The sequence below is a fragment of the Cynocephalus volans genome, chromosome 6 (assembly GCF_027409185.1).
Source record: "Cynocephalus volans isolate mCynVol1 chromosome 6, mCynVol1.pri, whole genome shotgun sequence".
In the NCBI taxonomy this organism is placed as follows: Eukaryota; Metazoa; Chordata; class Mammalia; order Dermoptera; family Cynocephalidae; genus Cynocephalus; species Cynocephalus volans.
The window spans coordinates 114,405,283-114,432,507 of record NC_084465.1 but is presented as its reverse complement, the minus strand read 5'-3'; the positions used below and the strand labels follow the sequence as shown (position 1 = coordinate 114,432,507).

At 49.8% G+C, this 27,225-nt stretch overlaps 2 protein-coding genes across 3 annotated transcripts; both read right to left on the bottom strand.

Moving 5' to 3' along the window:
• Position 1: 1 nt before the first annotated feature.
• On the bottom strand, positions 2–8,088 carry SPNS1 (SPNS lysolipid transporter 1, lysophospholipid). Of its 2 annotated transcripts, none has more exons than XM_063098961.1 (13): positions 7,967–8,088; positions 7,420–7,711; positions 7,254–7,319; positions 5,200–5,336; positions 3,914–4,065; positions 3,752–3,818; positions 2,833–2,978; positions 2,374–2,529; positions 1,864–2,053; positions 1,451–1,516; positions 1,114–1,212; positions 594–765; positions 2–341 (listed from the first exon to the last, which is right to left on the bottom strand). In XM_063098961.1, the coding sequence occupies exons 1-13, from the start codon at positions 8,027–8,029 to the stop codon at positions 247–249; spliced, it is 1,701 nt and encodes a 566-aa protein (XP_062955031.1). In that variant the 5' UTR covers positions 8,030–8,088; the 3' UTR covers positions 2–246. The 2 variants fall into 2 exon arrangements, with proteins under 2 accessions (XP_062955031.1, XP_062955032.1); XM_063098962.1 differs by having other exon boundaries at positions 7,420–7,628; positions 7,967–8,024.
• Positions 8,089–14,399: 6,311 nt separating this feature from the next.
• NFATC2IP (nuclear factor of activated T cells 2 interacting protein) lies at positions 14,400–25,484 on the bottom strand. Its single transcript, XM_063100125.1, has 8 exons — positions 25,083–25,484; positions 24,281–24,353; positions 22,690–22,807; positions 21,622–21,696; positions 21,342–21,528; positions 20,231–20,375; positions 19,988–20,097; positions 14,400–16,400 (listed from the first exon to the last, which is right to left on the bottom strand). The coding sequence occupies exons 1-8, from the start codon at positions 25,455–25,457 to the stop codon at positions 16,242–16,244; spliced, it is 1,242 nt and encodes a 413-aa protein (XP_062956195.1). The 5' UTR covers positions 25,458–25,484; the 3' UTR covers positions 14,400–16,241.
• Between the last annotated feature and the right edge of the window lie 1,741 nt (positions 25,485–27,225).

Genomic DNA, 27,225 nt, shown 5'->3' with positions numbered 1-27,225 from the left:
GTGTCTGGCTACAAATTTTATTCTGTTACAAATAGCACCGAGCCCCAAGGGCTGCCCTAGTGGACGGGGATCCCCCTCCCAGACCCCACCTCCTCCCCTGGGCTGCCCATGTAGTGTCTGGGAGCTGGAACATGGCCCAGGGTCCCTCCTGGAAGCTGGGCCAGACCAAGGGTTAGGCCCGGGCACCCAATGGGCTGGGACCAGGGCCAGCTGCAGTAGACGTGCAAACAGGCGAGCGAATGCCCCTCAGATGAGCACACTGGACACGGGGACCCGGGTGGAGCGGCCCTGCTGGGGCACCACAATGCGGTCATCTGTGGGCTCTGCCTCATGCAACAGACCTGTGAGGAGAGGGGTTAGAGCCAGGGCTGATGGACAGAGACAGACACAATGCCAGAGACGGGCACACAGGCAGTGGAAAGTGACAGGGCAGCAGCAGAGATCCACTGGGGCTGTGGACGCAGGCAGGCAGCAGCCTGCTGGACAGGCAGACCCGAGGCTGAGTGAGGAGACAGCTGTAGACTGAGGGGTGCTAGGTGCACAGGACTGGGCAGACAGATGGATGGACAGACAGGCAGCAGGCCCTAACTGACCCTGCACGTGCAGCTGGGCCCGCCGGCGATCGCCCTCAATGAAGATGGCAGTGCCCAGGAAGGCTGCCCCACCCAGTGCTCCGACGAAGGCGCAGAGCATGAGCGAGAACTGCAAGGCCCGGAACTCGGACAAGAAGGATGGGGGCCAGCTCCGGCGGAGGCGGTCAGAGATCTGCGGGGAGAGGAGAGAGGAAGCCAGGAGACGGAGTCAAAGAGAGGCCCAGGGAGAGGGAACCCCTGAACTGCAGGAAAAAGAAGAAACACAGAGCCTGGGAAAGTAAAGGCAGGTTGGACCACCAGGGTGAGGTCCATGGCTCACTGGCAGAAATCTTCAAAGACAAAGTCCTTCCTGTCCAGCTGAGGATCTGAGGTGAGAGGCACCTGGTACAGAGGGCACGGACGCCTAACTGGGGCCAAACTTTCTGATCGGCCCAGCCTCAGGCCACCGGGCATTGGCTGGTGCTGGGAGTGCAGGGTCCCCCACTCCCTACCCCCATCCCAGCCAAGGGGTAGTACTCACCAGGCCAATGAGGTAGGGGCTCCCAGCGTCACCCAGCAGGTGGGACAGCACAATCTGGAAGGCCTCAGCAGTGGAACGTCGAGTGGGGATCACCACGTACTGCGGTTGGGGGGAGTGGGAGTTCAGCGGGGTCTCTCCAGGGTCAGGAGGCAAAGAGCAGGATGGTGCCAAGGCTCAGCCTTGACTAGAGGCCCTCACGGTGGGACTCAGAAGTCAGTCCAGGGCTGGGTTTTGAAGAAGGGATAAAGGCCACAATTCCGAGCAAGGGAAGTCTCCTGATCCCAATCCCTGCTCCCATGAGCCTCTGGGCTAACCCTGGAGCTGCCCAGCCACTCACCAGCAGAATGTCAGCCACAATGGCCCAGTTCATGGACAGCAGTGTCTCCCCAATAAAGATGAAAATCTGGGGGATGGGAGGGGTGGGGGGGTCTCATCACAATGCAAGCAGACACATGGAGGGTTTCCCATGCACCAGGCTCACCTACTAACTCATTTAACCCTCACCACACCCCTGAGACAGGTGCTACTATTATTCCCATTTTACAGATGACAAAACTGAGCAGAGAGGTTGAGCTGCTTGCCCTATGTCACACAGCAGGCAAGGGCCAGAGCCATATTCAAAACCAGGCTTCCACCTTGAGTCGGCTCTGACTCTAGTTGCTATGCTGGCTGATCCCAGTCCTGCCCCCATGCACTGTTCCTCCACCCGGGACCCAGAACCCCCACCTTGACACCCGACTGGCTACTCACATAGGTGGCCACGATGCTACCATGGGCGCAGGCAAGGGCCAGGAAGAGAAAGGGTGCAGAGCCCAGGAGGCCAGCGGCACAGACCAGTGGGTCAGCCCGGGGGTTGGAGCGGCGGAGGCGGCGGCTGATCTCCACACCCAGTCCCACACCCAGGACCCCCGTCAGGCAGGTGATGAGCCCGAAGATTAGACTGGGGTGGGGAAAGGGACATGGGGGCTAGTCCTGCCTTCAAAGCCCCCAGCCTGGCCCCCATGGCCCAAAGAGGAAGATGGTCCATCCAGCTATCCTCACGACCCAGGTCTACCCAGGCCCAGCAGCCCATGGTTTGCAAAGCCCTGGAGGCCGATGTTATCCCATCACCTATTTTCCAGACTACGAGACAGACTCTGCAAGAGGATGTAGCTCGGGGAATCAGGATTCAAAGTTTCCTTGCCTGAGTCTGAATTGTAGATTCTCATCACTCCACACCCTGCCACCTGCAGGCTACCCAGACCAGCCCTATCTGGGTACCTGTCAGAGGAAGAGCACGAGTCTCCAGGAAGGCAGGGTGGGGTCTCCCCCAAGACCACACGGGAGCGCAGCAGGAATGCAGGAGCCCACAGAGCCAGGGAGCCCGTGACAAAAGCCACAGCAGTGAAGCCAAGGGAAGACAGGATGAAACTAGGACTGCAGAGAGTTGGGAGGGAAGAAGTCAGACTCCACTGAAGTGTGGAGGGAGGAGGAGAACTCTCTTTTCCCTTCCTGGCTTAAGGTCATACTGCATGTGGAGGCTGTCCTTGGTGCCCAGGATCAGGGATCTGGGCCTGTAATTTAGGCAGCTGCCACAAGGGAACAGTAGTGACTAAATTACTGGCCTTGGGCTGTGGCCAGCAGGCAGAAAACAAAGACTACACCCACTTAAATCTCAAACCAGATGTCAGGGCCACCCTGGGGGCCTCAGATGTCAGACTAGGATAGGACTAAACTCACTTTCTTGCCAGAGCCCTCAGATCTGCCCACCACGAGGTGGGGTTCAGGGGTGGTGAATCTGAGCGACGCTCCACAGCTCCCCTCGGTGGCTCCTGTACTACCAGGAACAGCAGCAGAACAGCCACCACGCCTAGACCTGGTGTCACCTGGGGAAAGAGTGGGCTTCAGGGCAGGCACAGGCAGGGACGCACTCAACCCCTGGGGCTGGGGGAGAGTGAGGGCCCCGAGACTCAGGTAAGTATCTACTCGAGGAAGCTGAACCTGCAGTTTGGGGGAGAAAGGCGTCACTAGGGGCCACCTGATTTTTGGAAGCCTAACTACCTCCTCTTTGGTAACAGCACCCTAATTTTCTTTTGGAAAACCAATGCCCCTACTTCTCTCAAGCCACATGGTTCAAATAGGATCCCAGTCTTGGCCAATGACAGTAATGTTAACCATCCCAGCCTCAGCAATGGATTCCATGGTTGGCATGTGACCCACATTCACCGAATCTGACCCCCTCCCAGGACTATTACTGCTTAACGATCCAAGGTGCCGAAGTTTCTAAATGGAAAAGTAATCATTTGGAGCTCCCACATGCTTGAGAACGAAGTTAACACAGAGGAAAGTAAAGCTGAGAAGAGGATGATCAAATTCCTGTGACAGACGCAAGCCCTGGATCCACTTTACCTGAAGCTCACCCTGGGACTTTGCATTATGAAAGCCAGTACCTCCCTTTTGGAGGTTTACAGTTTTACAATGGGCTTCGATCATCTGCAAGCAAGAGTTCTGTCTAGCACATGGCTTCATGGTGGGGGCAGCCAGGCTTCCTGCAGGCTCAGCAGAGTGAGGGCTGCCTCAAAAAAGAGGTATCTGGTGCTAGGAAGCGAGGACCAGTGACAGTGATGCTGACCTTCCCCCAGGCCATGACCAGACTCACCCTCAAAGCCCAGTGCCAGTCCCCTGCCATGTCCTTCACTTTGGAACCTGCAATGTAACCCAGACCACTGGGGGAGGAGGAGGGACAAGAGAGGGGACAGAAGTCAGTCCAGTCCCCCATGCCAGGCCCTTTTGCCTCCCCACTAAGCCCAAGGCCGCTCACCTGCCCACCGGAATAGCAAAGTAGAATACACTGAGCATCCGACTGCGCTGGTCTGCCACGAAGAGGTCAGCAATGAGAGTGGGTGCGATGGTAGAGTAACTGGCCTCCCCGACCCCTACCAGGCCTCGGGTCAGGAGGAGCAGCCAGAAACGCTGGAGAACGAGACATGGGAGAGGTGGCACCCTGCCTTGCAGCCAGGCTCCCAGTCTACCTCCCCAGCTGGCTCCAGAAAGGCAGCAGGGATGGCTGGAGAGGCCTGGGTTTTTGAATCAGACAGACCTGGGCATGAATCCTGGCTCTACCACTGACTAGCTGTGACTTTGGGAAAGTAACTTAACCTCTCTGAGCCTCAGTTTCATCATCTGGAAAAGGGGAATAATGGCCACTTGTCCACATAGCTACTGTGAGGAATGGATAATAAAAGGTCTATTACCTTTTACCCAGAAGGTGCAAAGTAAATCCTACTTTATCTACCTTGCCCACTCCACCTACACACCCCATTGGTAAATAATGATCTTAGGTGGGGAGTTTGTCTACCAAAGAAACCTGAAGCTAAGGACGGGGTATGATCACGGACAGTACGTAGGGCTTGGGGCTGAGTTCCGGGGCAGAGTGAGAACAACTGAAGGACACTTCAAAGGAGCAAAGAAGCAACAGCCAGGGAGGCAGGAGAGAGACCAGGAGAGCGTGGTGCCCCAGAAGTTAAAATAGAGTTTCAGGAAGGAGGAAGTGGGTCAATAGCGCCAGAGTTCCCAAGAAGCAAGAAGAGGACTAGGAAGTCATAGCTGCAGTTAGCAAGTGGGACGTCACTGCTGACTTAGGTAAGAGAAGGTTCAATGGCGTGGTGGGAGTCGAGGTTGGCAGCAGTGCTTGAGGGTGAGCAGGAGGGGAGGAAGTGCAGGCCAAGTGAGAGCGCCCACCCCCCACCCACGGCTGCTCATTCCCCCACACTGGCACCAGGGGTCTTTCAGGAAGTCTGACCAGGAAGGGGAGGAGGGAGAGAGGGCAGTCTGGGTAAGGTTTTCGGTAGAGAAACGCGAATGTTTAGGTATGGAGTGGAAGGAGTCAATGGTCAGAGGAAGAGGAGATGATGGACAGAAGGAAGAAGATAAAGGGAGAGGATGGGGTGGGCAGGTTAACTCAGGCAAGGAGGGGTACAGGATGGCATGGACCGAGGAAACTGCAGAAGTCCCCTCGGCCTAGTCAGAAAGGACTCCAAGGAGCAGCAGCAAAGATTGATGGAGAAATGAAAGGGGCCAGAAGCAGGAGCCAGCTTGGGGCCTCACCTCTCTGGGGATGAAGGATGACCCCAGTGTCACCAAGGACCAGAAGGCAATGCCCCCGCACATGAGATACTTCCGATTGTACCTGTCACCCAGGTAGCCAAACACAGGTGCCAACACCATGTAACTGGAGATGAACACTGGGGAGAAGCAGAGAGTCACAGCCTGGCCCCAGCACCCCCCAGCCTCTACCCTCCCACCCCCACCCCACCTGGGGGCACGGGGAGCAGGAATGACTAAAGGGTAAGAGATCCCCACCCTTCTCACACTGCCTTCACACCATCCCCACATCCCAACCCTGAAACCCATCAGAGCTTCCTGCCAGAGGGATGGTCCTGCCCCAACTTCAACATCTTTCCAAACCTTCCGATGTAGAATGGATGGTCCAGCTGACTTGTCACTTCCTCCCACCCACCAAGAACACAGTCTGAACTCCTAACCATGGCCCACAGTGCCATCTCTGATCTAGCCCCTCCCTACTTCTCTGACCTCGTGGCCATTCTCCTTCACTTTCTCTCTCTGCATCCCAATGGCCCAGTTGCTATGGTCAGTATCATCTTAGGGGTTTGGGCACCTGCTGTCCCATCTGGTACATTCTCTCCTCTTCCCTGAGCTTCACGGAGCTCAGCTCCCTCAGGTGCCAGCTCAAATGCCCTCCCAGACCAGCACACATCCAGTCCCTGTCTATCACACTTACTCTGTTTTCTTTTACAAAACACTTATCCCTATGGAAAATGGTCTCTTTTTAGTTCGGGGGTTTTACTGACAATTGCCCCCTCATGCACAGTAGAATGTCACCTCTGTCAAGGCAAGGGCCTTGCCTCTATAGGCCATAATTGTGCTTCTATCACTGAACACACAGCCTAACACAAAATAGGTACTCAATAAACATGTATTGAATGAAAAAGTGAATAAACGGAGCTGCCTAGAAAGATTTGCTTCTTCTCTAAGGCAAGAACTTTTCAGAGGTGGTCAGACTTTGACCTGTGATCCCATTCTCATTTCTCCAGACTTCACTTCAAATACCTCCAGTTCCTCATTAGCCTGGAGTGGAGGAAAGAACACTGCGAGACCTGGTTTCAAATTCCTGTTCTGCCTCTAACTTCTTGTGTGACCCTGGGCAAGTCTTAACTCCTCTCCAAGCCTCAGTTTCTTTAAAACATAGATAACACGATCTATTTCCTCTATAAAATAGGAATAACAACACTATTCCTTGGCTGATGGAAGGATTAGAAGACAATGTGCATAAAAGGTCTTGGCAAAGTCCTGTGGATGTTATCACCACTTCCTCTAGGGCCTGGCACATAGTAGGCGCTCAGAAACGTTTGAGAAATGAATGAAGGAGGGAAGGAAGGAAAAGAGGACTTGGCTCTGGCTTTGCCTCTCCCGTAAGCCCTAAAGTTCTGAACAAGTAAAACTCACCTCTCCCCATTCCAGACACCCTTTCCTGCCGTTATTTACTGAGTGCCTACCACGTGCCAAACACTGCACTAGGCACTTCACGGGCATTACTTCATTTAATCCTCACATCAGTCGTAAAAGATGATCTGTGTTATTACTAGTTCCATCCTCTAGCCAGGAAAATGAGGCTTAGAGAGGTTCAGTGCCTTGCCCACCATCACACAGTTAAGTTTTTTTTTTTTTTTTTTTTAAAAGATGACCGGTAAGGGGATCTTAACCCTTGACTTGGTGTTGTCAGCACCACGCTCAGCCAGTGAGCGAACCGGCCATCCCTATATGGGATCCGAACCCGGGGCCTTAGTGTTATCAGCACCGCACTCTCCCGAGTGAGCCACGGGCCGGCCCACACACAGTTAAGTTTAAAAGCTGAGATTTAAACTCAAGTTTGTCTTAACCACTAAACTAAACTGACTCTATCTTTAAATGTGGTGTCCTAGCTGAACAGGACAGCCCCAGAGCAAAATCAGGGCCATCACCTCCCCTAGCGCTGGCCACTAACCCCCCACATTAATGAGACCCCGGACAGGACAGCATGTGGTCCCAGCTGGGGTAGAAAAAAGAGAGCTGTTTTGTGACCAGAAGGGGCTCCCACTCACCTGTCTGGATGAGTCCTGAGCTGCTGTCTCCGATGCTGAAGAACTGCTCGATGTCGGGAAGAACGCCTGGGAGGAAGAAGACTCAGGATAGAGCCGGCGAGGCAGCGCCACCCGAGACCTCGCTCCCTTCCCCTTGTCTACCTTCCTCCCAGAAGTCAGTACCTACCGGCCACCGTGAAGCGGTCCATGTAGTTCAGGAGGTTGATGTAGCACAGCACGGCCACTATAAGTGCCGAATGGCCCGCAGACAAGCCCGTGATGCGCTGCAGCCCCTCCTGGTCCGGGACCTCAGGCTCCCCGGACTTCGGGTTCCCCATGGTCCCTGGCACCCCCGGGATGCCGGGCACCGGCCCGTCGCCCGGGTCATCCGCCTGGCTGAGGAAGGGCGTGGTATCGGACCCGGCCATGGTCCCGGGGGACCGCGCCCGCCCGCGCTCCGGTCGCACTGACGATCCCACCTGCGAGGGGAGGAGGCTGGAGAAAGGAGGATGGAGGGAACCCAGGCCAGGGAACTGCGCCCAGAGGTGGGTAGGAGCTTTCCCCGAAGCACGAAGCATGGCTGGGGAGGGACCCGGGCCCTCCCCATCCCAGCAAACACACCGCGCGGAGGGGACGTCCGGGACTCAGATGATGTCCGGGACAGGGGCGGGTTGAGGAGCCGGATGCCCCTCCCACGTTGAGGCCGCCCCTCACCCAGGCAGGCGCCCGCTTACTCGCTGTCGCTCAGCCTCGGCGCTGGACCACGGCGGCCGCCATGTTGCCTGAGAGCGAGTCATGTGACGCCGGAGCCGAGGTCGAGGGGTCGCCTCGCGCAAGCCTTCGGCACGTGACCGGCGCTTCCCTACGGAAGCAATCTCTGGCGGTTCCCCAGGCTCCCGCGGCACGTGACCGCCGGCCGGTCGCCCTGGCAACCAGGGACCTGGTCGCAGACCTCGTACACTGAAGCCGCGGCTGGCCAGGCGCCGTGGCAACGCGGCGGCTCGTTCCCGCCGGGCGTCCCCGTGACTTGGCGGAGTCGCTTAAGCTTTCCGAACCTCAGGGCCTTATCTGGAACTCCCACTTGGCATCCTCCTGGATCAAACGAGATAATGGGATTTCGAACTGTTCTGGAAATGGTAAATATCTCTAGAAATGCCGACGACCAGTTCTCGCTCTCGGTGATCATTGATTGTCGCTTTCTCACAGTGGCTGATTGGTGGCTTCACACAAGCTCAATAAATGTTAAATGAATGCAGGTGGAGCAGCGGCCCCCTTTCCTCCCGTTCGGTTCCCCAACCCAGCTAGCCTCGGAAGCCCCTGCGCCCTCACTGGGGACACTTGAACATCTACTGAAGGCAGCGACCCGCTCGCCCTGCTGGAGATGTCCTTCCTCCAGCCGAGCCTGGAGCCCTTCCCCCGCCCCCCCCCCCGCGGTGGTCTCGTGCGGGGCAGGCAGGGACTCCGCGCCTAAGGACACTTTCCGAGCTGCAGGACTGGGGTCAAAGTCAGACCACAGAGCCCTGGCCCCAGAGGATAGCGTGGAGTGGTTCTTTACTGCCCCCATAGTCTCCAAGCTACATCTAATAAACATACTCTCTAAGTAAAATTAGTATAGTTTTACGCACATGCTCTTTCAAGACCCAGACCTCTAAGTCCCTCTACTGAAATTCTGAACTCTCACGGAGAGAGCATGCGGCCCCCAAGACGCCTTATTAGAAACTATTTTGAGTCCTGAATACCCGTCATTGGGGTTGCCCCAGGAGATACCTCGTTTCAGAACCTTAATCTTGGTCTCCCCTGGTGGACAGGAACTTCAGATTGTAGTCATTTAATTCCCTCAACATCAAAAAATTAATTTTTCAATAAAATACTACTGAGTAGTATTTCAATAAAATACTGCTTCTATGAAGTGCTTGGCATTTTGCCAAGTGCCATGCGAAAACACTTAGCCTCTTCTTTCATGGAGATTATCTAGAGGAGACAAATATCAGTACACATGTAAACTGCACCTGTAGGGGCTGGCTGGTCAGGTCAGTGGTTAGAACATGGCGCTGATAAAACCAAGGTCCAGGGTTCAATCCCTGTACCAGCCAGCTGCTCCCCACCAAAAAAAATTTTTTTGCACCTGTGAAATGATAAAGTAAACCACAAATTGGAAGAAAATATTTGCAAAACATATTTGCTGAAGGACTGTATCAAGATATATATATATAAATAACTCTTAAAACTCAATAGGCTGCTGGTGAGCTCAGTTGGTTAGAGTTGTGCTGATAATACCAAGTTCCAGGGTTCAATCCCTGCACCGGCTAGCTGCCAAAAAAAATAAAAATAAACCAAACCTCAATAATACGACAAAATCAATTTTAAAAATGGGCAAAAGACTTGAGAAGACATTTCATGAAAGAAGACATATGAATGGCTAACAAAGATATGATATCATTAGTCATTATGGAAAATACAAATTAAAACCACAATAAGATATCACTATATGAGAATAGCTAAAAAAAGTTTCTTAAAAGTGACAATACCAGGGGCCGGCCTGTGGCTCACTCGGGAGAGTGCGGTGCTGATAACACCAAGGCCACGGGTTCAGATCCCATATAGGGATGGCCGGTTTGCTCACTGGGTGAGCGTGGTGCTGACAACACCAAGTCAAGGTTAAGATCCCCTTACCGGTCATCTTTAAAAATAAAAAAAAAAAGTGACAATACCAAGTACTGGTAATGATGTGGAGCAACTGGAACCCTCATACAATGTTAGTAGAAATGCAAATGATACAGCCACTGTGGAAAACACTTTGGCAATTTCTTTAAAAATTAAATAGACACTTTTTTTTTTTTTTAAAGATGACCGGTAAGGGGATCTTAACCCTTGGCTTGGTGTTGTCAGCACCACACTCACCCAGTGAGCTAACCGGCCATCCCTATATAGGATCCGAACCTGTGGCCTTGGTGTTATCAGCACCACACTCTCCTGAGTGAGCCACGGGCCGGCCCTAAATATACACTTTTCATATGACCCAGCGATTCCAGTCCTAGCTATCCACCGACGAGAAATGAAAACACATCCAAACAAAACCCTGTGTATGAATGTTTATAGAAGCATTATTCATAATAGTAAAAAAAATTTTTTTTAATCAGGAAAAAAACCTCATCTATCAACAGATGAATAGTATATACCATGGAAAACTACTTAGAAAAAGGAATGAATTACTGGTACAGTATGGATAAATCTCAAAAACATGCTAAGTGAAAGAAGCCAGACACAAAAATTGTATACACAAAATATTGTATACTATATTATTCCATGTATATGAAAATCTAGAAAAGGCAAAGGTAACAGAAGCAGATAAGTGGTTGCCTAGGGCCAAGGGAAAGAGGAGGAAAATTTTGCACAACTGTATGTCTACTAAAACTTACTGAATTGTATGCTTAAAATGAGCAAATGTTTAGGCATGTAAATTAGACTCTAATAAGTTAAAAAAAACAAAAAACTTATAGTCCAAATACAATACCACTAGATATTAATGAAAATAAAGCTTTCTGGTTATCAAAGAAAATATTTTAACACTAATTGGTTTTGCCGAAAGGGAAAAAAATGTTCAGCTCTTCTCTGAGTATACAGGTACTTTTTAATTTCATAGATCTCTTTTTTAAAAAAAAAAAAATTCATAGAACTCTCGATTACAATTCCTTTAAGGGCTACTTTAAGGTCTGATAAAGAAATATGGTATAATCAGTTGAAACAGGAGTCCAATTTCTGCTCTATATGTTTTGGAAGTTGTGGTTCATGAAATCTAAATACACATGAAATTTCTCAAAAAAAAAAAGTTCACCTGTGACAAGTGCCACCAAAAGAGAAGTTCCACATATGGGTATTTTAAAGACCTGATAAGAGGAGGACGTGAGGGTCGGCCCATAGCTCACTTGGGAGAGTGTGGTGCTGATAACACTAAGGCCACAGGTTCAGATCCCATATAGGGATGGCCGGCTGCTCACTGGGTGAGCGTGGTGCTGACAACAGCAAGGGTTAAGATCCCCTTACCGGTCATCTTTAAAAAAAAAAAAAAAAAAAAAAAAGAGGAAGCCGTGATCTGGTCGGGGAGGTTGAAAACTTCTCTGATTATGTGGTCCTTGAGCTCAGATGAGGAGGAAAAGATTGCATTTGAGATTTGCTCTGGCTGCAACCCAGAAGGCGTACTAGAGGGAGCCAGAGGGGATGCGGAGCAACTGTAAGGCGGCTGTGGCATTAGACGAGGCTGTAGGCAGTGGTGCCTTGGACCAGGATGGGATGGAGAGGGACAGAAGTGAGCAGATTTGAGAGTGTGCTGGGGCAGTTGGGTTGGTTTAGTGTTGGAGTTGGAGTCGGGGATGAATGAGTATCAAGAGGGAAACTTCTCTGGCTTGTGCAATGAGATGGATGGTAGTGAGATTCTTTGAGACGGGGCTTGATCATTCATTTGACAAACATTTGTTAGCTAACTGCAGACACTGAGCTGGAGATCTCCAAGAAGAACAAGATAAAGTGTCCTCAGGGAGCTTACAGTCCAGCAGGGGAGCAAAGAGGATGGTGTGCTGAGCTAATCCCCTGCTCCCCACTTGGGACACACAAGAGCTGTGACCAATCCTATGAGAGGCTTTATAGAGGAATCGACCCCTGTGTTGGAGGGGTGGGGAGATGGGAGGTTTTTAAAGTACTGTATACAGAAAAAAGGCAAAATAAAATCCTGCTGCACCCAGAGTGGTCAGCAATGTCACATCACCTGGGAGCTTCTTAGAATTGTGACATCTCAGCCCCACCGCAGAGCTGCTGATCCCCTGATGATTCTGTGCTTGTAAAAATCTAAGAATCACCAGTCTCCTCAAGAATGCTTAGTCCTGGGCTGGCCAGTTAGCTCAGTTGGTTAGCACAACCTTGTAACAAACACCAAGGTCAAGGGATCGGATCCCTGTGCCGGCCGGCTGCCAAAAAAGAAAGAATAATAAAAAAAGAATTCTCAGTCCTATGTCAGGCCCGTGTGTGTTTACACCTGGCTCTGCAGTGGGTGGCAGTGTGGTCTGGAGCAGGTCAATGAATCTTTCTAAGCTTGTTTCTCTTTTGTAAGAAGGGAATAATAACACCAGCTACCTCATAGGATGGCCCTGAGGATGAATGAGATTATGAAAAGTGCCAAGCTTGGCATATGGCACTGAGTAAAGGCTCACTAAAGTTTCGAAGGTCTCTAACCAGGACAATTTTAGAAAGATTACTCAACACAAGTCTTTTAGACACGTGAAGAGATGAACGATCTCTCTCAACATAGAAGAAATGCAAAATCTTTTACAATAAGTAGTCCCTCCCATACCCTCCCTAGACTAAGTGCTGGGGATGACGTGAGGAAAATGGAATCTTCCAGCTCTTGCTAATGGACTTATAAAGAGGTCCAGCCACTCTGGTTAGCAAGCTAACAGTATTCGAGAGAAGCTGAGTAGGTGCGTATTCAACTAGTGACTAGTGATTCCGCTCCTGGATATAAATCTCAGAAAAATCTCACCGGGGGTTAGAACTGGGTGTAGTTACAAGCAACAGAAATCCTAAAGTAACAGTGTATTTAAGCAAGACAATTTCCTCTTTCATGAAGAAGCCCAGAGGTCTGCAGTGCCGGGCTGGTCAGGCACTATGTGGAGGCTGAGACGCAGGCTCCTTCTCTTGCTGTCCTGCCCCACGTGGCTTCCATTCTGGAGGTACACTCATGTCAACGAGGCTGTTCCTATCACCAGGCAGGAAGCAAGCAAAGGAGGGGCACACACTGCCCCCTATGGACACTTCCTAGAGGTGACACCTCTCTTCCACTTACACCCCAGGAGCCTGAATTGGCACTTGGCCACATCTAGCTGCCCAGAGGCTGGGAAGTACAGGCTGGTATCCCACATCTGAAATGCTTTCAACCAGAAGTGTTACAGATTTTGGATTTTTTCAGATTTTAGCATATTTGCGTATACATAATGAGATTCTTTGGGATGGGATCCAAGTCTAAACACAAAATTCATTTGTTTCATATATGCTTTATTCAACTAGCCTAAAGGTAATTTTATACATTATTTTTAATAATTTTGTGCATGAAATAAAGTTTGTGTAGAGCTGGCTAGTTAGCTCAGTTGATTAGAGAGCGGTGTTGATAACACCAAGGTCAAGAGTTCAGATCCCTGTACTAGCCAGCCGCCAAAAAAAAAAAAAGTTTACATACATTGAACCATCAGAAAGAAGGTGTGGAATTTTCCACTTATGGCTTCATGTTGACACTCATAAAGATTCAGATTTTGGAGCACTTTGGGTTTTGAATTTTTGGTATTAGAGATACTAAACGTACACCATCTTTATTCTGTGTCTCTGTGTTTCACTAAAAACCATGGGTTCTAATACCCTGGAAGGAGAAAGTACGGATATGAGGGGATAACTAATGGTCTCTGTCACCAAGGACCTTAGTGGGGGTGACGTGAGGGCCACAAAGACAGGAATACTCAAGTATGTACAAGTTGAATGTATTCCCATTTATTCTGTTGAGACTGAATACATAATTGAAATGTTTTCAAACTTATTAATGGACATAAATGATCTGATAAAAATGGAGAGCTATACCATATCATAGATTATTTAAATATTATAAAATTCAAGGGAATGCTACTTTCCAAAAAAAAAGCTTTTTAAGAAGTTGACATGCTTTTGCTAAAATTATACCATGTATCAGTGGAAGATTAATGGCTTTATTAGTAGACAGTACTGAGAAAACTGCCTCATTATATGGTAAACCATAAAACTTAGATTCATATATAACAATGCATTTCAAATAGTTTTAAAATTATGTTGATACTTAGCAACCAGTACAGCCTGGCATCAGCGAATCAGAACGAGTGTGTGTGACCACTCGGAACAGATGCCAGCCAAGGCACCACAACAGGGGTATGGGCTGGACTTCAGCCCTATTTAGTGGCCTCAGTATGAAAAACAAAAAACAGTGAGCTAACGGAAGAAAATGTAAAATATCTTAACTATTTTTAAAGAAGAAATCAAGAGCAACAAACTTTATGACATAACAGTTAATTCATCTACATTAAAATTTAAAATATCAAAAAAAACATAAAAAAAAGAAATGAAAAAAAAGAGCAAAAGAAAAAAAAAACAGGAAAAAGAGAATTAAGAATGTCTGTTTAGTGAAGGATACCCCTAGAGACAAAGTACCATTTTGAGAGTTACTGGCAATTGCCCAGGAATACAAGCAACTCCTGAGAATAAACCAATAAAGACAGGAAGCCCCTATGAGAAAATGAGCAATTCACAGAAAGAGAAACCAGAAAGGCTGACAGGTATGTGAAAATTTTCCCAGAATTAATGGTGATCAGATGAATGTACATTAAAGCACAGTGCCACTTTATACCCATCAGAATGGCAAAAATTAGAAAGTTGGGCAATCCCAGGCACTGGTGAGGATGAGAAATGGGAAGCCTCAAGTGGAAGAGTCAATCAACATTCCAAAGAAAAATCTGGAAAACCACAGAGAAATTAATGTGTATGACTCATAATCTCATCCTGGGTACTTGTGTCAGAGAATTTCACACCAGTACAGAAGGGGACACATAAAAGAATGTTTATCATGGCCTTGTATCCGGTGCTGAGGAGTTGGAGGCACCAGGTGTCCACCTCTTAAGGCCAACGTCTAAGTAAAATGCAATTGATGCCACCGTGGGGCACCACGCAGCAGTTCCAAGTAATGGCGCAGGTCTAGAACTAGCAACGGGGCCAGATCTTACACATAGTGAGTGAAAACAGTGTAAGATCTATTGCACACTATCGCTCATGTACAGTAAAAGCATATTCACACTGGAAACATTGCATCTTCCACGGATACATTCATATACAAAGACATGGAATAAAATATTTGATTGTGTGCTTATGGGAAAAGACAGTGTGAAGAAAGGGGGAAAAACCATAAAACCGTAGAATCCTTGCATGGGACTGCATTCCCGAGATCCAAAACAGAACGGCTGAATGTGCTCAGTTATGTCTTAGGTGTATGCACCAGGAAGTGTGTACCAGAGAGTGTGGTTATAAAGGGTCCTCGGGGTGAGGAAGACTCCCAGGGCTGAGAACCCACTACCTTTATCCTTCAACAGAGTGTCCCAGTTGTCTGCCTATGCGTAAGCTAATGTGTGTGTGAGCTTGATCATTTACGTTCCTGCCAGCCAGGGAACCACACCAGTGTATGTGCCTCGAGCGAACTTCACTCCCAACCCCCAAATGATGCAAAAAAAACCAAAACAAAACAAAACAAAAAAAACCCTAAAAACAAAAACATTTTTTCGGATCCATACTGGCCTGCCACAAAAACAAACAAAAAACCAACCCCCAGGGGCCGGCCCGTGGCTCACTTGGGAGAGTGCGGTGCTGATAGCACCAGGGCCACGGGTTCGGATCCCATATACGGATGGCCGGTTCGCTCACTGGCTGAGCGTGGTGCTGCCAACACCAACTCAAGGGTTAAGATCCCCTTACCGGTCATCTTTTTAAAAAAAAAAAAAAAAAAAAACCAACCCCCAAATGAGACTAAGGCCACTACTGGTCCTAGGCACGGCATAATTCCCAGGCCTGGAAGCCCATACCCAACTCTTATCTATTTCAAGTCGCTCTTTAAACACAAGCAAAGCTTCACAGAACAGAAATTTCATTGAGGAAAGGGTGATGATGGAGGTGGAAGGGAGTGGGGAATGGGACACACCTTTTCCATGTCAAAGGGGCTGCAAAACCCAGCCATGTGGATGGAGCCACAGGCCACCCAGGGCAGCAACAACCACCACGCCAAGTAGTTAATGGCTTGAAACCAGGATCAACAGAAGAGGGGATCAAAGGTCACTCCTTCATTTTGCTTCAGTTTAAAGATAAGTTCTAGCTTAGCATCTGCTAGCCTTTATGAGGCAAAAAAGGGGAGACATTCTCCCCAAGTCCAGGCTGGGCCTCCAAACAGGGAGTGGGGTTTCAGCCCCAGACCTCAATGAGGTCCCCAGATTCCATGCCCAGATCAGCCGGCAGCTCCTTGCCTGAGAGCTTTGTCCCATCAAAGAAGAAGGAGAGTTTGTGTCCTGAGAGTCCCATGGCCTCCTCATAGCGGGTCATGAGTGTCTTGAGAGGAGAATCCTGGATGGAGGGGAAAAAGATGGGTGTAAGGATTGGAAAGGAGGGGCTGGCCAGTTCCTATAGGGAAGGACAGACGACTTGGGACAGGGAGGACACGGGGCCAAATCAGTGAAGTCACAGCCCACAGTGGAGAAGGTGAGTGGACGAAGAAGCCAGCATAGCTGGGTCCCTCTCTGGGAACCGGGACAAGTCCCTTCCTCCCTCTGGGCCATATGTTCCTCAGGTAGAAAGTGGGGGCCACAGAGCTCAAGACTTGGAGGTGTGGGCTCTGGGTTAGGCAAGGTCCCCAAGCCCAGTCGCCTCACCCACAAAATGGAAATATGTATCACAATGGTTAAGAGAGCCCAGATTCTAGAAGGAGGATGATCCGAGCTGGAGGCCAGGTTCTCCCCTTACTGGGTGTGTGACTTAGATAAGTGTTATGGGTTGAATTGCGTCTCCCAGAAAAGATACCTTGTGGTCCTAACTCCTGGTTATTTGGAAATAGGGCCTTTGCAGATGTTATCAGGACAATGTTGCACTCGATTAGGATAGGCACTAATGCAGTGTCCTTATAAAAGAGACACAAAGACACATGGGGAAATGCCATGTGATGACAGAGGCAGACTGGAGTGATGGCGGCTGCAAGCCAAGGAATGCCAAGGATTGCCGGCCACCATCAGAAGCTAGAAAGAGACAAGGAAGGATCCTACTCAGAGTCTCAGAGGGACGATGACCCTGCTGACACTTTGATTTCAGATTTCTAGCTTCTAGAACTGAGAGAGAATAAATTTCTGTTGTTTTAAGCCACGTGGTTTGTGGTACTTTCTTACAGTAGCCATAATACAGAAGTGGGGTGCTACTGTAATAAATGCCTAAAATGTGCTGTGGCTTTGAAATGGACAGAGGCTGGAAGAATCTGGGGGTGCATGCTAGAAAATGCCTAGATTGCCTGGAAGAGACTGTCCGTAGAAATATAGACATTAAGGCAATTCTGACGAGGGCTCACAAAGAAGAGAGCTGCAGAGAAAGCTTCTATCATCTTAAGTGAATACACATGGGCGGGCTGGTTGGTTGGCTCGGTTGGTTAGAGCACGGTGTTGTAACACCAAGGTGAAGGGTTCAGATCCCTGTACGAGCCAGCCACCAAAAAAAAAAGAGAGAGAGAGAAGACATACTGTCACAAACAGAAGGCTGCTAGAAATATGAACATTAAAGATGCTTCTGGGTCTGGCTGGTTAGCTAACTTGGTTAGAATATGGTGCTGATAATTCTGAAGTTACAGGTTCAGATCCCTGTACTGTCCAGCCACCAAAAAATAAAAAAATAAAGGTGCTTCAGGTTAGGTCTCTGACAGAAATGAGGAATGTCTTATCGGCAACTGGAATAAAGGTGATCCTTGTTATAAAGTGGCAGAGAACTTGGCTGAATTATGTTCTACTGCTCGGTGGCAGAAAACAGAACTTGTTAGTGATGAACTTCGATGTCTAGCTGAGATTTCCAGGTAACATGGGAAGTGTGGCCTGATTTCTCTTTGCTGTTATTGTAAAATGCAAGAGGAAGAAATAAGTGAAGGAAGGACGTTAAGCAAAAAGGAGCCAGCACTTGGTGATCTGGAACATTCTCAGCCTATCCAGATAGTATGCTCTGGAAACAGGGCCAAGAGTGTAGCTAGACAACCATTTGCTAAGGAGATTAGACATGTGATTTATGGGTCCAATCAACCATCTCAGCAGAAGTTAGAAATTCATCTGTACAGAACCCTTGTATCTAATGATGCAAATCTTCTTGATAGCCACAGAAGACCAACAAGATTTTCAAGAATTTTATACCAGTAGAAACACGGTCCACCTGGACTGAAAAGAACAGAGACAGGATGAAACGAAGGAAAAATGACTCAGAGCAGAGTTAACAAAACCTCCCTGGGACAAGAAAATAGGGCCACCACCTTGATGGGCAGAGAGGACAGAGCATATAGCCCTAGAGGATTATTCTTAAGCCTTGAAATCTAATGGAATTTGTCCTGCTGGGATTTGGACTTGCTTGGGCACTGTGATTCCTTTTTTCCTTCTGATTTCTCCCTTTTGGAACTGGGAATGTCTATCTTATGCCTGTTCCATTGTTGTATTTTGGAAGCAGATAACTTGTTTTCTAGATTTTACAGGTCTGCAGACAGAGCAGAATTTTGTCTCAGGATGCTATACTGAGTCTCACCTATAACTGATTTAGATGATTTAGAAGATAAGATTGGGGCCGGCCCGTGGCTCACTCGGGAGTGCGGTGCTGATAACACCAAGGGCCCAGGTTCAGATCCCATATAGGGATGGCCGGTTCGCTCACTGGCTGAGCATGGTGCTAACAACACCAACACAAGGGTTAAGATCCCCTTACCAGTCATCTTTTAAAAAAAAAAAAAAGAAGAAGATTGGAACTTTTTGAGTTGATTATATTTAGATGAGATTTTGGACTTAAAGTTGATGCTGGAATGGGTCGAGACTTTTACAGATGTTGGAATGGGATGAATATTTTCTCATATTATATATGAGAAGGACATGAATTTTGAGGGACTAGAGGGCAGACTGTTATGGCTAGAATTGTGTCCGTCCAATAAGATACCTTGTGGTCCTAATCCCTGGTAAATGTGCGTGTGACCTCATTTGGAATTAAGGCCTTTGCAGATGTAATCAAGTTGAGAGCATACTTGATTAGGGTGGATGCTAATCCTATATGACTTATGTCCTTACGAGAAAACAGAGACACGGAGACACACAGGGAGAATACCATGTGATGATAGAGGTGGAGACTGTGGTAATATAGCTGTAAGCCAAGGAAGTCTGGCCACCTTCAGAAGCTAGAAAGAGGCAAGGAAAGAATCTACCCAGAGTCTTAGTGGGAGCATGGCTTGACACCTTGACCTTGGACTTCTAGCCTCCAGAACTACAAGAGAACAGATTCTGTTGTTTAAGCAACCCAGTTTGTGGTGTTTGTCACAGCTGCCATAAGAAACAGCAAGCTACTCTATCTCTCTAGACCTCAGCTTTCCTATTTGTTAAATGAGGGTAATAACAGTGCCTTCCCACATAAGACTGTTGTAAAATTAAATATTATCCTGAATGTGAAGTAACTAACCTCAGCACGGGGATTGGCACTTAGAAGAGTGGCTTTAGGTGCCTGGCCAATTAGCTCACTTGGTTAGAGCACAGTGTTATAACACCAAGGTCTAGGGTTCAGATCCCCAGTACCAGCCAGCCTTCAAACAAATAAATAAATGAATAACATTGCACGAGACACTATTAAAAAAAAAAGAAGTGTGGCTTTGTTATTTTAATGGGTTGCATTGGTTACTGTCCAAGGGTCCTTTCCATTTTAACCAGAACATGGAGTCAGGACACCGAGGGGACACATGGACTAGAGATGAGGTTCCCAGCAGAAGTGGGGAGGGAGGGTGAACAGTGGGCTTTTTCTGCTATGTAGGAGGTTGGAACCCAAGAAGACAGAGGGCAGTTTCCCCAGCGAGTCGGGCTTAGGAGGAATCCATCCTCCATTAACTGACAACAAGAGGTGGCAGAGGGAGGGGGAAGAGCATGGACAGCCACGTCCCCACTCACCTGAGACAGCGAGACCTCCAGCATCTGGTGTTTCTCTCTCCCCTGTACCCGGAGCTGGAGCTGTTGGGACGTCTCTGTGGCCTCCGAAGAACTTGCTAGCACCACACAGTCTGTGGGAGGCAGGATCGGGAAGCTTGGCCTAAGTTGGGGGTTGGAAGCTGGGCCCATTCTGGACCTTTACCCACATCCCCTTCCCGTGACAAAAGCCTCTTCAAGGCCCCACCTCCCTGCCTTCCCTCTCACCAATGATGTCGGCCACTCCAAGCTTTAGGGTCCTGGGGGTGGCAGTAGGGGACAGCTCTGTCTCTCCAAAGAGCAATAGGATCCTGCTTGGGGACACCCCCAGATGGGTGGCCATGTGGTCCACCACGCTCTGTAGGGGCTCCGACTGGGGATGGGGACAGAGATAAAGGAGACCCTCCTGACTTGATACTCCCCACCCCACCCCCACCACCCCAAACACAAGTCCTGGCCCTAGCTACTTGCTGACCTCCTCAGCTGTGAGTTTCATCATATTTATCTGGCCAGGTACAAAATAAAATCATGTTAGTAAGGGGTTCAGGCAAGTAACAGAGAAATGAAGTGGCCACGGGTTAGGAGGAAAAGGGAATGGTGGGGCTGCAGCAGACCGGAGCTTACACACCCCAAATCAAAACGGCCGGCTGTCACGCAGCTCCAGCTGATTGGCACCATGCGGGACCATGGGCCAGTGTGACTACACCTTCCTATTTTTAAGAGAAACCAGAAATTGAGACTTTTGTAGGAAATCACCCATTGCAAACGTTGGCAACAAACTCATATACTCTAAGAGCACTCCACAGGGCAAAGGAAGCAGGTGCACTGTTGATAAGGCCATGGGCTGCCTCTGCTTAGCTGCTTGGCTGAAGCAAGGTTAGTGCTCAATAAATGGTCACTTCTGTCATCATTCCTGGTGTTGAACCAGAGCCATCCGTACGAAATACCAGCCTTCACCAGGAAGCTGGAGGAGCTCAGGGTGATTGAGTGACACCTGCTGTGTACAGTGCAGCAAGAGCAAGTGCTAGAGGGAAGCAGGGGAGGAAAGCAGGAGGGGCTCACCCTGATGAGGGATACCAAAAAAAGTTTCCTCAAAGACAGGATGCTCCATAGAGCCTTGAAGAATGGGTCACAGATGTGCCAGAAAGAGAACAGAGAGTGAGAAAAAATACAGAGGCAAGTGCCCCAGTATGAAGGGCTGAAAGAGGGGTGGGCAGCTCCAGAAAGCAGGAGGGGCAAAGGAAGACAGGTCCCTTCTGCCAGTGCAACCCTGCAGGCCGCCATAGTCCCGCCAAAGGCAGCTCCAGGGTCCTTTTCCCACGCGTCCTCAGGCACTTACCATTCTAACGGGCAATCTGACCAGGTCAGCCCGGCACCGGATTTTGAGCGGGAAGAGTCGGGGGCTCGCTGGGAGGAGGGGCCCCTCCACTAGGACCACCTCATCCTCTTGGCTCTGGTGGTCTTGACCCTGGTGCTGCTGGGGGCTCAGGCAGGAACGGAGGTTTTGGAGGCGCCTGTTCACCTCCCTGGGGTGCAGACAGCACTTTGGGTCAGCAGGGGTTGGCCACCCTCCCAAATTGCCCCACTCCACCCCAGCCAGAGCCCTTTTCCCTTGGCACCTTAACTTCCGCAGTGCCCGGGTATGCTTCCTGCTTTTGGTCCTGGAGGGAGGTGGGGGCAAAGGAGAGGTTCTCCTGTAGGGAGAAGAGAAGAGCAGGTTGAAAGCGAGGCAGAGACCCCAACCCCATGCCTTGCTTCACAGACTATGGTCACCCAGGAACCAGAGGGGGAGCTACAGAATAACAGGGGGCACTTTCCAGTAACACTCATGTTACTGGAAGACGGGTAGGTAAGGGACAGGGAAACCTGAGAAATCATTTTTCTATTTACCTGGCCCCAATATTGGGAACATGCCCGAACCTGTGGCCTTGGTGTTATCAGCACCGCACTCTACCGAGTGAGCCACGGGCCGGCCCATGCCTCACTTTTAAGATAAGTCAAGAGCTGGCTGGTTAGCTCAGCTGGTTAGAGTGCAACCTTGTAACACCAAGGTCAAGGGTTTGGTTCCCCTTACTGTTCAGCCAGCCACCAAAAAAAAAAAAAAAGTCACTTCCCAGGTAAATGTCTGATAACATCCAACAGACACCAAGCACTTACTACATATCAAAAGTTTTTTTTTTTTTTAAAGATGACCGGTAAGGGGATCTTAACCCTTGACTTGGTGGTGTCAGCACCACGCTCACCCAATGAGCTAAACGGTCATCCCTATATGGGATCTGAACCCGTGGCCTTGGTTTTATCAGCACCACACTCTCCTGAGTGAGCCACAGGCCGGCCCCTACATATAAAAAGTTAACTCCTATCTACGTGACAATCCTAACAGTACCACTGCTATCTCCGCCTTACAGAAGAGAAAAAGAGAAGCACAGAGAAGACAGGGCAGGGTGCTGGGGGGTGTGAGCTCACCCGTCACCCCTGCATTCCCATGAGTGGTCCTGAAGGGTCTGCTGTAATCCTCCAGGGTAGGCCACCTCTTCTCCCAAGAGCTTCCTCCCCACCGAACCTCAAGACTCCTTCCATCCCTTTTCCTTACCCTTTCAGGAGCCACACAAGAGTCCCACCTGCCTCAGCTTACCCCTCTGACTCCCTTCCTGCTCCTAGAGCCCGAGTGCCCTGGCCGCACTCACAGAAACACCTTTTCCTTCTCTTCTTCTTTGTCCTTACTCCTCAGCCTCTTCTTCCAGGGAGAGTCTGGAAATGGGGGATCTTCGTGGTGGACACGGCTAGGATCTGCCGTATCCTCCTCTGTGGGCAGAGGAGAAAGTGGGAGAGGGTTACCCAAGAGAGGGCAGGGGGTCAGAAAGGAAGAGACTACAGAGCCCCTGCATGTGGGACCATGAAGTAACACTGGGAAAGTGCTCAAGGGACATGATTGTTGTTTAATATTTTTCTTTACATCACTCATTTTAACTTAAATTTCTTATGAACCAGAACCAGGTAGTATTCTAGAATATAGAAGCTTTTTTCCATCTGCTTGCCACCAATAAAAGATCATCATAAACCATAAAAGTAAATACTGTGAAAATAAAGCAATGGTAAACACTCGATCAGTGGTTCTCAACCAGGGGCCATTTTGCCTCCCAGGGGGACATGTGGCAATGTCTGGAGACAATTTTGGTTGTCACAATGCAGAGGGGGAGGGGTTGGGGTGTGCTACTGGCATCTAGTGGATAGAGGTCAGGATGCTGCTAATCTTTCTACAATGCACAGGACAGCCCCTGACAACACAGGATTTCCCAGTCCAAAATGTCAGTAATGCTGAGGTTCAGAAATCCTCTCCTAGCTAAATATGGTAGCTGCCAGAGGCCTGAGATTCTGCATTTCTAACAAGCTCCCACAGGATAAGCCCAACACTTCTGAGCCCACATTTTGTGTAGCAAGAATGGAGGTACCTTTTACATAGCACTTCTGTGTTCGAGAAACTGTCCTAATCTACGTACAGTACATAGCCAAGAGACAGCCCTATATATTTGCTTTAATTAATTCTCACCAAATCCTTTGACATAAGTCCACTATAATCCCCATTTTCCTTATGAGAAAAGTAAAGCATTGAGAGATAAGTAACTTGCCCAACGTCACACAGCTAGTAAGGGGAGAGGTGGGATTCAAAGCCAGGCCAGATGGCTCCTAAGTCTGCTCTTAATCACTCTACCAAACTCCCTCGTGGTACAGAAGTCTTGGTCCAAGGTCTGCATTTGCCCACGGAATTCCTTCCTTATTAGACTTGACTCCTATTCACTGCTGTTGGGGGGGTTTGCAAAAATCACATCACTGGGGGAGGACAAAGACTGGCCAGCCCTGATAAGAGTCAAAGAACACCCTGCTGCCTCTACAGTGTTCCTACTGAACTTGTTGCATATGTAACGAGATGTCACAGATTCTCAGCACCTCCCCCTCCCATACCCCTCAGGATTACAGAATCAGAATCTCCGGGGGTGGTGCCTGGAAATCTGTAAATTAACTCACTCTTAGGCCTATTAGAGTTGGGAGAAGGATGATCTGACAGCACTTCCTAAGTCGGCTCCTGTGCCTTCTGGTTAACAATCCAACTCTTTTCAGGACTGGAGCCTTATCCTAGCTAGGACCCCGGAGTCCCCTCTCCTAAGCGCTTCCCCCTCTCCTTCCTCAGGAGACAAGTGACTGCAGGAATGTAAACTCCAGGAAGTGTTCTCAGAGAAGCCAGCGCTGGGCTTCCTCTCCCTGGAAGCCCTCCCTTACCTTCCTCGGCTCCTGGGGGGTAGAGTTTCAGGAGGGATAGGTCATCTGGGATGAGGTGGAGACTGCTTTTCACCTGCAAGGACAAAAAGTGGGAGGATCAGTCCCAAGTTGCCCCTCTTCGAAAGGGAAATCTGGGGATGATTCTTCCCGACACCCAGCTCTCAAGTCCTCTCTAAGGACATGGATACCATGGCTCTCTCCCAGGAACCCAGGAGTCCAGCTTTCCCAGGATCTAAAATTGTAGTACCCTTCCACTCTAAAGATCCAGGTTTAGTTCTCCTTTTTAACTAGGTGTTAGCCATCCCTCTACCCTAGACTCCGAGGGAATCCCAGCCCCCTAGCTCAACCTACCGCCTGGGGACTCCAGTCTCTGAAACTCCATGGACCCCAGCTCCCAATACTCCACCTCCCTGGCTTCCTTATCTATGGGCCCAGACCTCAAAATCCAACACGCCCCAAATCCCAGTCCCAGATCCTTCAGCCCTTCTCTGAACCCTCAGGGACCTCAGCCCCTCAGCCTCCCTATGCCCCCAAGACTACAGCTTCCGGGAATCCCAAACTCCCATCATACCCCAAACCCCTTCACCTCCCCAGTCTGCAGAAGCCCCAGGAGCCCTGCACCTCTCGGTCTCCAACACCCTAGCTCCTGGCTTCCGTTTAGCCGCCCAAGACCAACCCCAGAACCCTAGCCTCAGCACTCCCTAAACAGAGCTGCTCCCCGAACCCCTGGCCCCTCTCTGGTCGCCCAAGCCCCCGGCCCTTCAGCCCTTCGGCGCTGGAGCTCCCGGGGACCTGGCTGCACCTTCCCGGAGTACACCGGAACCACCGGTGCCTCCCCTGGATCCAGCAACAGCCGCCGTCGCCGCCTGACCGCGGCCGGCGGGGCTTCTGTGGGCCTTGCGTCCGCCCCTTCGCTGTCGCTGTCGCTGTCGTCCCGGGGCGCGGCCGGCACGGGGAGGTTGGGGGTAGGGACCGCAACCGGGTCCGCAGCAGTGCGCGGGGTTGCGACCTCTAGGACATCCTCATCGCTATCGCTGACCAAGTCCACCAGCACCGAGTCCACAGTGCGCCGGGCTGGAGACCGCTGGGAGCGAGGACGCCGGCCCCGGCCGCCTCGGGCCCCCCGGGTTCCTCTGCGGACGCCGCCGCCCCGGGGCGTCGGGCCCGGCTCCGCCATGGCACACACTCGGCCGCCACACAAGTCCGCCTCTACTCGCCTCGCCCGGCCCCCGCAGCGACTTCTTCCGTTCATTGGGCGAACAACCTGCTAGTCAGCACCTCTCCCCGCCCACACGCCCTGGATCCACCTCCCCTCCTTCTCATTGGTCATCGCACCCGCCCATCACGCACCCACCTCTGAAACCTAGACGCCAAAGATTTCCAATCACCTCGGCGCAATCAGCGTGGTTTTCGATCCCGTCTGGCTCACCCATTGGCCGGGCTTCCTCTATGCTAACAAACCTCTTCCGGACCCGGATTGAGGAGAACCATCTTCCTGGTTGGTGAAACGAGGCATTCTGGGAGTTGTAGTCCTCGAGACCTAAACCTACGCCCCGAAGGACCGGGCACTGGGAATTGCTTCTAGTAACTGCAGAGTTGGGCCGCCCTGTGGCTTACTCGGGAGAGAGCCGAGCTGATAGCGCGGAGGCCGCGGATTCGGATCCTATATAGGGATGGCTGGTGCACTCACTGGCTGAGCGTAGTGCAGATGGCACCAAGCCAAGGGTTACGATCCCCTTATTGGTAAAAAAAAAAAAAAAGAAACTTTAGAGTTGGGCCTGAGACTTCACGGTTGAGCCATCTTTGTGAAATGCAAACAAAGATCAAGGAAGTTGTCTGTCTCCCTGGTCCCCCGGGAGGGTAAAAGCCTAACTTCCGTGGGCACCTTGCCTGCTCCAATATGCAAAACTAAATATGAGAGGTTTGTTTCTGCCCCCACCCACACACACCATAAAAGCCAATTAGCTAAAGCAGTGGTCTCCCCAATCACCACGATAAAGTTAGAATGAACTATGTTTGATAAAAGTGTTGTTAAGCCCTCTTACTTGAGGACTAGTTATTGTTTATCTTGAAAACATGAGATATGGGTTTTCAAAATGTAACTTGAAAGCACGATTCTGATGACGTAGAAATAAACGAACTCAGTTTATCCCATTTATACTCTTGCAACATGCTTCCGACACCAGATGTGTGTGGGTTTTCCCCCACACATCAAGCAAGCAATCAGTTCTGCAGCAGTTACCAGCTAGATGTCCTCTAATTCAATTCAGTTCTGACACTCTGTACCTGGAGATAGCATCTGAGCCCACAGGTTGAGGGAGCAGCCCCACAAGACTGCCCCCAACTTCAGAAGCCAATCACAAGTTGTTATGTATACTTCTGTCCAATTGGCTATAAATTGGGGTTTCCACAATCTCCACGCTGGGTTTGATTAATTTGAGAGGACGGCTCACAGAACTCAAGGACACCCTTAAGTTTTCTAGCTTATTATAGAGGATATCACAAAGGATACAGATGAAAAGATGCACAAGATGAGATATGGGGGAAGGGGCATGGAGCTTCCATGACATCCCCAGGTGTTCCACCTCAAGGAACCACATGTTCAGCTTCAGAAGCTTCCTGAACCCTATCCTTTTCGAGTTTTACGTAGGCTTCATTACATAGGCATGATTGATTACATCATTGGCCATTTGTGATCAACTTAACCTTCAACCCCTCTCCCCACCCCAGGGATGGGAATGAGGCTCTAAATTCCAACCCTCTAATCCTTCCTTGGTCTTTCCAATGAGCAGCCCCCTTCCTGAAGTGTCTTGAAGTTGACTGCCAGCCATCACTAGCATAGACAAGACCTGTATTACTTTAGAAATTCAAAGGATTTTAAGTGTTGCATGCCAGGAAACAGGCACAAAGACTAAATATACATTTCACAACCTCACAGTGATAAT

Coding starts and splice junctions, on each gene's coding strand:
- NFATC2IP (XM_063100125.1), bottom strand. CDS start 25,457: ATGGCGGAGCCGGGCCCGACGCCCCGGGGCGGCGGCGTCCGCAGAGGA. Junction 22,808..24,280: donor CCCCCCAGGAGCCGAGGAAG/GTAAGGGAGGGC, acceptor CTCTGCCCACAG/AGGAGGATACGGCAGATCCT. Junction 20,376..21,341: donor TCAGATTGCCCGTTAGAATG/GTAAGTGCCTGA, acceptor CCCCATCCCCAG/TCGGAGCCCCTACAGAGCGT.
- SPNS1 (XM_063098961.1), bottom strand. CDS start 8,029: ATGACTCGCTCTCAGGCAACATGGCGGCCGCCGTGGTCCAGCGCCGAG. Junction 3,819..3,913: donor TTTGCTATTCCGGTGGGCAG/GTGAGCGGCCTT, acceptor CTCCTCCCCCAG/TGGTCTGGGTTACATTGCAG. Junction 2,530..2,832: donor CTGAGGGCTCTGGCAAGAAA/GTGAGTTTAGTC, acceptor AACTCTCTGCAG/TCCTAGTTTCATCCTGTCTT.